This window comes from Aphanomyces astaci (assembly GCF_000520075.1).
Source record: "Aphanomyces astaci strain APO3 unplaced genomic scaffold supercont1.221, whole genome shotgun sequence".
NCBI lineage: Eukaryota > Oomycota > Saprolegniomycetes > Saprolegniales > Verrucalvaceae > Aphanomyces > Aphanomyces astaci.
The window spans coordinates 1-10,110 of record NW_009798484.1 but is presented as its reverse complement, the minus strand read 5'-3'; the positions used below and the strand labels follow the sequence as shown (position 1 = coordinate 10,110).

Genomic DNA, 10,110 nt, shown 5'->3' with positions numbered 1-10,110 from the left:
TTTATTAAGTGTACAAGGTATTCTATTTATAAGCCATTGTAATTATGAGATTACATGCGATATGAAAGAAATCAAATATTAAATGCTAAGGGTATTATTTACCTGAGTACCTGATTTTATCCAATCATCTTCGTTCGATGATTGTGATTGGCTGCCAACTGGGCGGAAATTACATGGTGGGCGGAAATTACATGAATCACCTTAGACTTCTAACCCACTAACTCCGTTGTTATTAACCAAAAATGCTTCACTTTCCAATATAATGAATATACTTTGCCAATTACTTTGTCGCAAGTCTATAGTATTGTCAAATTGATTCGAAACTGGAGAATTGAATTAAAGAAACGCCTAAGCCAATCAAATCACGTGCTGGTACGCAAAACCATATACTGTATATTTAATACTATATAACGCTAACGTAACGTATAGTTTGTACAAGCTTAAATTGGGTTCGAATGCTATTTGGCGAAATGACTCATAATAATAATATGTCCAAATTTGGGTGAAATGCACAATAACAGAATCATTTGGAATTGACAGATGTTTTAGTATATCCGCACACTCTGTATGCATAACTTCGATACACAGTTCAGGGGTTAAAATTGTGATCATACACTCATGGACAAAACTTAGGAAACACTCACATTTCATTTGATATCTCATGAAGTATTGAGAGTTGAGAGCGGCTGTTTGAGTATGAAGAGCCAATAGCAATGCAGAAAACGTGGTTGTAGCTACCGGCGCGCAACTCGCCAGTGTCGAGAACTTTCCATTCAATATTCGAATTTTGAACTCGGACAAAATGAAGGAACGCAAATTGCAATACAAAATTCAAGACATTTTAAGTGTTGGTCAATCAAAAGCGCATAGGAAATCAATGTCATTCGGCAATATGCGTCGCGAAAAACTCAACGATGAGATGCGTGGCCGCATAAATGGCCATCGTGAGGCAGGAATGACGTACCGAGCTATCCGTGCGATCACGGGCAAGTCCGTTGCTGTGATTTCTCGCTGCTTGCGTCAACTTGGGCGACGGAAAAAGCAATGTGGGAGACCTGTTGCCCTGACCGAACGGCAAACCCGACGATTGGTTCGCGAAGCCTGCAAGACTGGCTCAAGTGCATCAACCTTGCACAAGACTTGCGAGCTGCCATGCAATGTCCGTACAACACGTCGAGTCTTGCAGCGATGCGACCTGCTCGACTACACCAAGATGCAACGCACACTGCAACTGACGCCGGCACACAAAACTGCACGACTCAAGTGGGCCATGGACCATGCCGAGAATCTATTCGATTGGTCGAATATTGTCTTTTCGGACGAAAAGAAATTCAATTTAGACGGACCGGACGGCTACAAGAACTACTGGCATGATATTCGGCAACCGAAGCGAAGCTTCGTCACGTGACAGCAAGGTGGTGGCTCCGTCATGGTCTGGGGTGCAATCGCCAGGTGCGGTAAGAGCGCAATTGCTATCCTGACAGGAAAGCAGAACTCAGGTGACTATGTTTTCACTCTCTCGGAGTACCTCTTGCCTGTTGCTCACCTAAAGTTTGGGTCTGACTTTGTCTTTCAACAAGACAATGCTCCGATTCATACTTCTGCGGAGACAAAGCAGTTTTGTGTGGACCAGTTCATTGACCTGCTGCCTTGGCCTGCGCGTTCGCCGGACCTCAACCCAATTGAGAACCTTTGGTCCACCATGTCGCGCGTTGTTTACAACAATGGTCGTCAGTACCATAACGTGGCCGAGTTGCGTGCTGCAGTGTTGCTTGCGTGGGACATGATTTCCGATGAGGAGGTCAAAAACCTCATCGACTCCATGCATCGCCGATGCTTGGAAACGATTCGACGCAATGGCGAGAAGACTCATTATTAATTGAGCAATATATTGAATTTTGTATTGCAATTTGCGTTCCTTCATTTTGTCCGAGTTCAAAATTCGAATATTGAATGGAAAGTTCTCGACACTGGCGAGTTGCGCGCCGGTAGCTACAACCACGTTTTCTGCATTGCTATTGGATCTTCATACTCAAACAGCCGCTCTCAACTCTCAATACTTCATGAGATATCAAATGAAATGTGAGTGTTCCCTAAGTTTTGTCCATGAGTGTATATTGGTGCTCAAATATATAGTAAACTTGCTTGGAAAGTCGGAGTTTTGTATTAGAAGTACAGCATTACAGCGGAGATACCGTGTACTGTAGCGTATATAGTTTTAGACAGCCTTTTAGTTCTAGACACTCCAAAGTTATTGAATACTAGTATAGAGTATAAAGGTGTTCTCCGCACAATCCCACTTATACTACATATTACATGTACCTCCATTGCCTAAAAATTAGGAGTGGATCATTATAAAAAGTTGGAGAACACGGGAAACTTTATAAAATATCTCATACAAATGGTAAGATAATACATTATCTACAACGAAACAATTTCAGGTGTCAAAATCCTGTGCTGGATCAATTGTCGTCTCCTCGACGGCAAAGTCCGCCATCAAATCAGCAATGTCGCTGTCGTCAAGACTATCCTCCGTCACTAACTCAATGGCAGCACCGTCGATGAGCTTGCAGTTGACGCAGTAGCTGTCCAGAAAAGCCAACTTTCCCAACCTCGGCGACGCGGTGAATGGCATTCAATCGGTGTTGGTAGTCGACTGTCTTGTTCTTGAAGAGGCGCACGTGAGCTTTCTTGCTGTATTTGAATAGCGGTCGTCCTGTGCGACGCCTTAGCACCTCATCGTGGACGTCAGCCATGGTTGTCGATTGACGTGTCAAAAAACGGCGCACATGCTTTGGCGGCAAAAAAGCCTCGGAATTAATACAATATTTGAACTTGCGACGATTTCCCATTATCCGAAAATTTAGAGTCCGGATAATTGCCCCGACCAGTACAGAGACCACGGTCTACAGTAATTGTCCGTGAAATGGGCGGCTGTCAAGGCAACTACTGTAGTACGAACTACAAACGATATACCTATCGTACTCCTTCAACTCCTGCGAGTTGAGAACCATGCAGAATCTCGTTCAGTGTTTGATACAAATGTTAAACTACATAGTGAAGCATGTACGTAGGTCACCTACTGTACAGTACTACTGTAGTACTACGTAGTACTACGTAGTACTCGACGAACTGAGGGTCGATTAATTTGCGTTGTATTGCGTTGTATAGCGAAGTCGGTGGAGGGCAAACTGGAAATGAAGAAAAAAGCGACGTCGTGCATGGGAATTCATCCCGAAACCTCCACGTCCAAAGTGATGTATCGAAGCTAAACCACTGCGCCAGTGGACACGTACTTTAATTACTACTCCTGGTTACACAACAAATCATACATGGAGTATTTCGTCAGTATCGGACTCTTCACATCGATTGTCATGTCCCACTTCTGCATTTACGCTTAACATGGTGTTAGTCGAGAAATTATTCGTCAACTTAAACAACCCCACATGATTTTAAGTCGAAGTTTAAAGTTGTATAGGCTTCCTCCCCAAAGAAATGCTAGTGTAACCATATGCTTGAAATTCTGTCGACCACGGGCTGGGAACAACATCCCCCAAAACACTGGTCTTGGGACTTCAAGGCTGTGGATTTCGAGCGTCCACCGAATCATACATATCATTGTTGTATACGTACTAGTACGAATATACCGGTATATATATATATATACTGCATCCTCGACAGTATATTGGTGAATTGATTTGAAAATGTAATAATATGGATAAATACCGGTAGAATTTCGATTGCAGGCACAGCCTTGCTTTGTGGGTAAAAATATGTTCAATGGTATGCTTTGTTCAAATAGTGGTAATGTCGAAACGATTTCGCTAGAATTCGTAAAACGTTAGTTTATCCCGCCTGTAAAGTAGTGATGGTGTGTCCAATGCCATTGCCATGATTTCGCTATAACGTTACCAGTAATTCGTAAAACGTTAATTTATCCCGCCTGTAAAGTCGTGGATAGACAGACGCCTTCAAGTTACCACATGTGATACTCGCTGCTGCGCACCCAAGAGGTGTAACAAGATCAAACGCGATTACACGGTCCGTGTGGCTATTTATTGCATTTACATATGTCCCAAACCACTCCCCCCCCCCATTTCACAGCAACATGGCATTCTCCAACTCGCCTCGCACATGTCATCGCACGTCGGACTGCGCGGCCATATTGCCATGACGGAAAGCGTCACACAGGACGAATCGTCCATGTCGGTTGCGTCTGAACCCGTGGTCACGCCGATCATGGAACCGAAGCCCCGCCATACTTATGACCTCGTGAACGACCCTGCCCAGTCGATGGAACAATCGAAATGGGTGAAGTGGTACTTGGGGGCCCCCGGGACGGTCTTGGGGACGGTCGTGGGGATCGTGGTGGTGCTGGTGCTCGAGCAAATCCCAGCGTTACACGAGTTTGCCAACGCCAACTTGGAGTTCGCAGACCAAATTCACTTCATTGGAAGGATCTACTTTCGAGCCCTCACCTGCGTAACCATCCCGTTGGCGTTTCTCAATGTGACCATGTGCATTTCAGACTTGGTGGCATCCCAAATGAGGCGCAAAGTGCTGTTGGTTGCGTTGACGCTGTTCACGACAACGTGTGCGTTGGCCCAAGGGTTATTTTGGTGCCACTTTTTCGCGAGCTCGTTCGACGGCCATGCGTACTTGGGCGGACTCCCAGAGGCCGACGTGACCATTCAGTGCCCTAGCCGCAGTAGCGGTAATGCCCCCCCCGCTTTGTTGCAGCACGACCCATCGACGGGGGCCCTGTCTTGCGTCCAAAGCAACTTCGAGGGCGGTTATGCCAACTTTTCAACCACCAGCCTGCCCTTCGAACCCAACTTTCCCGAGACATACGTCAAATGGTTCCCATCAAGTATTGCCGAGATCCTCAACCTGATCAACCTCGTTGTGCCAGACAACATGACAACCATGGTGATGGATAACAACGTGTTGGGGGTCGTCACGTTTTCACTGTTGTTTGGCGTTGCGTGCGGCGTCAGGAGTCGCCAGGACAAGGACAATCGTCTCGTCGACATCCTCCGAGAACTGCACGCGATCTTCAAAACCATGCTCTCGTACGTCGTCGCGGTCACCCCTGTCGCCATCATCGCCCTCATCGCAGCGCCGCTCCTCGCCCACACGCACACGTTGGCCGTTGATGGCCCGCGACTCGCCGCCTTCCTAGGCACGTTTGTCCTCGCGGCGATCATCCACTGCTTCGTGGTGCTACCTCTGATCCTCATCGTGTCCACACGGACAAACCCGTTTCGATTCTTCGGGTTGATGAAAGATGCCCTTATATATGGCTTTTCGTGCAGTTCGTCCAGGAAAAGCACGCCCGTCGCATCGCGGTCGATGGATTCCCTGGAAGGCAACCGCAACGTCGCAAGGTTTGCCACGTCCATTGGTACATGCATCAACAAGAGCGGCGGTGCACTCTATGTGTGCATGGCTCTCATTTGGACGTTTCGCAACGCCGGCCTCGGCTCACTGCTGACATATTCCAAGCTCGGCGTCGTGGGTGTCTTGTCCGTGATTGGGTCTTTGGCCATCCCCCCCGTCCGCACCGGGGGCGTCGCCATTGTCGTAACCTTTTTTACGTACCTGAGCGGGGTTCCGATCACGTACTCGTACAGCTTTCTCCTAGTGGCCGAGTGCATCTTGGACCCCCTCACGACAGTGATCAACCTCTGGGGCAACCTCCTGGTCGCTCGCATCGCATCGTTCAACAGTGTCTAGTCTAGATCGTAGGTGTATGTATTTATTCTTAATATATGTGCCGCTAATTTAACCTCCCAACTTTTGTCATGTTGAAGCAGGCTGGCCACGCCCAGGGTGTGCTATAAATTGCTCCACATTACTACGTAGTACTCCGGAGTGTTACTAGTTGAAGTGTACTGTAGTTTAGTTGCTTCATTTGGCTCATTTTTATCAAAATATCGACTCACAATGACCACTCTCACTCACTCTTGCCTAAGATACCCAAATAATGCGGAAAGGACGCGCAGCAGCAGCTGGAGCGCCACAACGTGGTCCCCAACGTGACAAGCCTTCTCCACCTGTTCAGACCAATGAGAAGGAAGTAATAGCAGCAGCCACAGTCCCTCACGTGGAGCCGCCAACTGAAGTGGTGGTGGTCGACTGGCGAGTAAAGTACGGCTTCTTGAATGCCATCGACAAGCTCTACCGAGCGTATCCGTGCCCGAAGAAGCCTCGCATGCCGACGTCCGCCGATGCCGCCCCTAGCTGGTACGTGCTCGATGTATGTCGTCTGACATTTTCTCATTCGCCGTCGGCAGGATACAAACCATGCTGCCGACTACGGTACGTATTGTCCATGTCGAACCTCGTGTGACTGATGGCGGTGCAATCGTTCGTGGTGCAGCCAGCCGAGTTTTTAAACAACGACACTGCGATGCAAGACTTGTTTAATGTGTGCGAACCAATCGAGTGTTATCAAGGCGGCATCAACATCGTCGTCACGGCACGTTGTTCTCGGGCTTGTGCGAAATTTATATACAACTTTCAACCAAATACTACGACTTGTACAGGGGAAGGAGCTAGGCGGCAAGACATCGTTCGCCCATCTGTTCATGCAGCGCATGTACCCCGAAGCCACGGAGAGGAAGCGCCGCGTGCTGGTGCTGGATGCAGCGACGACCGAGTCCGACAACCTAACGCGAAAACACTTGATAAACGAGTACTGTACTCGTAGGGAGAGCGTCCTGCTGACAAAGTTGGACGCGTTCAAGCGATACATTGAGCACCCCAAGACAAAACCACACACCAAGTTTCCCTACGTGGTCATTGAGAACTTTCACGTGTAAGCAATTCTGTACCCCCCCCACCCTTTTTGTTTCAGTTATAGGTCGACAGATTCGTTGTCATTGCCCATGTTGCTTTGATGGTAATAGCTTGAACCCTCGGACTCAGCAGCATTCAATCGGACCGCAATGGGAGATTTTGAACGAAAAACACATCTTCTTTCTGGTGACGGTAGCCCCCGACGCCAGCAAAGTCACCGAACAGATCAAGGTCTTCCCTTCTTCCTGTCTCTCGAACAACATGTGCTTGCGATGCCGTCACCCCACCATTGTGGATCACGTCATATTGAGTGTGATGATGACGTGATCGCCTCCATATTGACAACGTCACATGATGTACTAGTCGACAAGTAAGATCGTGCGGCTACGACCACTCGAAGACATCCACGTACTAGAGAAACTTCTCACCGTGTGCGTCAACCAGCGAGTACGACCACACACTCTGATGTACCTTTCGCCATATGTATCGTCATGCACGGTGTATGCAGATCGGGTTTGTGCGACCTGCGATCGACTACATCGCCAAGCGAAGGCGCCACGCGTTAGGGCCGTGCCTCGATACACTGCAGCAGATCTTCCATGCCCACCAGTACCTGAGCATGGAAAACGTGGACCGGTTCTTCCATCGCAATATGATGCACATGAAGGACACGCTCGACATTGCCGACATGTGCGCGCCACTCAAGCGATGCAAAGTGTGCACGCTCGTGCCCCCGTGTGCCCACACCACCCTCCAGCACCTCCACGACCGTGTCGTCCGCCTCCGGGCAATGTACCCCCAAAACAACCAGCGTGACGTGTGCCCAGACTTCAAACACACGGGCATCTGCCACGTGTTCAATCGGAAAGGGCGGTGTCTGTACGACCACCCCCCAGAGCTCCACGTCATTGACACGTCGCGCCTCGCCGCACGGTGCCCCGTCCACACGTTGCCCCAGCCGTGCTCGCATTGCGCGACGCTGGCCACGACCGTCGCCAAAGCCGCCGCCCTCGCCAAGGATAAGCGCGACATGGAAGCCAAGATGGCCAAGCTCAAGAAGACCATCGCCGACATGGATTATGGGTTGCACGTCCATTTGAAGGCCAACGGCGCGACAGTCGTGTGGGGCAAGGCCAAGGACTTGCTGGATGCGCAGACGGTGGAGCTGCAGGATGAGATCCAGCAGACACGACGGGAGCTGGAACGCATGGAGCGTCATGTGAAGGACGATATTGAACCAGTGTTGGGAACGTTGCAAGAGCAGAACCAGCGCGGGTATTGCAAGGGGTTGGGCAAACGAATGAAGCTCCGAGCAGTGGCCAGCGGCGACCCCCAACAAGGCGAAGAGTGACGTTAAGAATATATATTGTGGAGCGAGTGTATATATATATATATTGTAGTTAGGTGAGGGAACTGGGCTGGGTCCATCGCAGCGATGGGTTTTGCTGGACGAGCATCGCAACGCGCTCTTGTTCCTTCTGCAGCGCCATCGCCAGTTTATCCGAGTAATCGTCCAAGTCGTAACCATAAGGATCAAACACATCCTTGGGAAAGTTTGATTGCACTTCCTCAATGCCAAAGTACTCGACCACCCTTGCCAAAATGTACGGGTTGTCGAACTCCTTCTTGCTGCGCAAACTCCCGATAAAACTAAGGCCGCGCTCTTTATGTTCCAAGTACTTGTTGATCTTGGCTTGAATCGCCGGGTCGCATCGCGCTCGCGGTAAGTCTGGCAATGCTGGAAGTGCCGGAATATCATTCGTCGGTTCATCCGCAGCGATATCGTGGGTTAACACGACGGAGGCAACGACATCAGGGGCTGCTGGCGCAGGAGCAGCAACCGCTTCCTCGTTGACTTCATTGATTGCGACAGCGTTTGAAGGCCCAACAGTCTCCTGACGCCCTGTCTCGCTCTCCGACGAGTCCGAGTCCGATCCGTAGTCCGCGACGCCCAACGGATTCCACATGCAAGTCTGTAAAATCGAAAGTGGGACTTTTTAAATGAATTTCATTTAATATTTAAAGTAAATGATTCATGGTTTGCACATATCCAGTTGGATTCATCTATTTATCAAAATAGATTCTTGTACTTCCTCTGTTCCAATATACCGGTGACATTTGAAAATCACACTTTTTCCAAATTACTTGCGACATTTTAATCCGATTGGTCAGAGATGCAGTAACTTGCGTGTTATTGGTTAAAAACCTGAGTGGCTGCTTAACCCAAAAGAGATGCAGGGCACGAGACATTCGGCATGAGCGCTTTGGCACGACGCAGCGCATCCTTGCGCAAGTGCGGCAGGCGGAAGTGGTTGCCACCATTGTTCTCCAAGACAAGGCGCATCACCGCTTGCAAGGTAAGAAACACTTTGTCCAGAGCCTCTCCGCCACTCTGGTCAAACGCAGCGAGCGTAGCACGAATAACATCTTCCACAGTGCGACTAACCAATTTGTACTGCAAAGATTGGATTGACGCGAAGAAGCCCAGAACCAACACCTTGAGATCTGGGCTGTTTGGTAGCTGGCAGCGAACGACAAACGACCACCCATCCGTCGAGACCGGCACTAGGTCAGCGTCGGTGATGCCTCCATGTGGCGTTGCATTATCGTGCTGGAGAACTACGCGCTTGTTGATGGTAGGGAACGTTGCCTTGATAGCTGGAATGACCTACGTGAGCACGTAGTCCCGGTACATCGGTGCATCAACGTTCACCAATGTTGCCACAAGAGTTCCCGCCGGACGGTTGCGCGAGCTCCGCTGAGCAGGTTGGTACTGCACGAACGGCCAGATGCCAATCTTCCCATCAAAGTTGATGCCACGCTCCAAGTCATGTCTAGGGCGTGCCACGGCCGCGAGGAACGTCACTTTTGGGATGAAGCGCTTGCTTGACCATGCCTGCTGCTCAGGCTCTTCACCTTCCGTCAGGTACACCTTGCGGACGTTCTTGTCTGCGTTGAACCACTTTTCGTCAAGGTGAACGACATCCCACATGCCATCGAATGTCGGGGTTTTGGGAGGACCGGAGGGACGAATGTGCGAGAGGCAAAATTCAAGACGCTTCGCCTTGTTTTCGTCCGTCAGCAGAGGCTTTAAGCGTGTGGTGCGTCGATGGAGCTTTCCAGCCTTGAGCGCTCGGTGCAAGGATCCAAGAGGAATTCCAGTGGCCTCGGAAATGTGGCGCATCGTCGAGCGGAGTGACTGGGGTAGTTCGCGGACGGTGCTGGCGACGAGGTGTGGCGTGTATACCGGCGAGCGGCCTACACGGCCAGCTTTCAACGATGGTAGCAGTTCGTTTCGTTGAAAGGCCT

At 49.7% G+C, this 10,110-nt stretch overlaps 4 protein-coding genes across 7 annotated transcripts; 2 read left to right on the top strand and 2 right to left on the bottom strand.

Moving 5' to 3' along the window:
* Positions 1–4,118: 4,118 nt before the first annotated feature.
* H257_18797 (hypothetical protein) lies at positions 4,119–5,795 on the top strand. Its single transcript, XM_009847923.1, has one exon. It carries the CDS (start codon positions 4,135–4,137, stop codon positions 5,734–5,736), a length of 1,602 nt encoding a protein of 533 aa, XP_009846225.1. The 5' UTR covers positions 4,119–4,134; the 3' UTR covers positions 5,737–5,795.
* A 170-nt stretch (positions 5,796–5,965) lies between these two features.
* Positions 5,966–8,777, top strand: H257_18796 (hypothetical protein). Of its 4 annotated transcripts, XM_009847919.1 has the most exons (8): positions 5,966–6,246; positions 6,297–6,321; positions 6,383–6,481; positions 6,549–6,661; positions 6,713–6,820; positions 6,912–7,032; positions 7,165–7,248; positions 7,310–8,777. In XM_009847919.1, exons 1-8 carry the CDS (start codon positions 5,987–5,989, stop codon positions 8,150–8,152), a joined length of 1,653 nt encoding a protein of 550 aa, XP_009846221.1. In that variant the 5' UTR covers positions 5,966–5,986; the 3' UTR covers positions 8,153–8,777. The 4 variants fall into 4 exon arrangements, with proteins under 4 accessions (XP_009846221.1, XP_009846224.1, XP_009846222.1 ...); XM_009847922.1 differs by having other exon boundaries at positions 6,383–6,661; XM_009847920.1 differs by having other exon boundaries at positions 6,297–6,481.
* H257_18795 (hypothetical protein) lies at positions 7,774–8,777 on the bottom strand. The gene has a single exon (XM_009847918.1). It carries the CDS (start codon positions 8,766–8,768, stop codon positions 8,202–8,204), a length of 567 nt encoding a protein of 188 aa, XP_009846220.1. The 5' UTR covers positions 8,769–8,777; the 3' UTR covers positions 7,774–8,201.
* A 242-nt stretch (positions 8,778–9,019) lies between these two features.
* H257_18794 (hypothetical protein) lies at positions 9,020–9,985 on the bottom strand (the record flags this gene model as incomplete). The annotated part of the gene is made up of 2 exons (XM_009847917.1): positions 9,020–9,469; positions 9,515–9,985. 2 exons carry the CDS (start codon positions 9,983–9,985, stop codon positions 9,020–9,022), a joined length of 921 nt encoding a protein of 306 aa, XP_009846219.1.
* Positions 9,986–10,110: the final 125 nt, after the last annotated feature.

Excerpts from the sequence above, each read along its gene's own strand:
- H257_18797 (XM_009847923.1), top strand. The coding sequence starts at position 4,135 with ATGTCATCGCACGTCGGACTGCGCGGCCATATTGCCATGACGGAAAGC.
- H257_18796 (XM_009847919.1), top strand. The coding sequence starts at position 5,987 with ATGCGGAAAGGACGCGCAGCAGCAGCTGGAGCGCCACAACGTGGTCCC. Across the intron at positions 6,482-6,548 it reads GCATCAACATCGTCGTCACG|GGGAAGGAGCTAGGCGGCAA; the intron begins GCACGTTGTTCT and ends CGACTTGTACAG. Across the intron at positions 7,249-7,309 it reads CCGTGTGCGTCAACCAGCGA|ATCGGGTTTGTGCGACCTGC; the intron begins GTACGACCACAC and ends CGGTGTATGCAG.
- H257_18795 (XM_009847918.1), bottom strand. The coding sequence starts at position 8,768 with ATGTGGAATCCGTTGGGCGTCGCGGACTACGGATCGGACTCGGACTCG.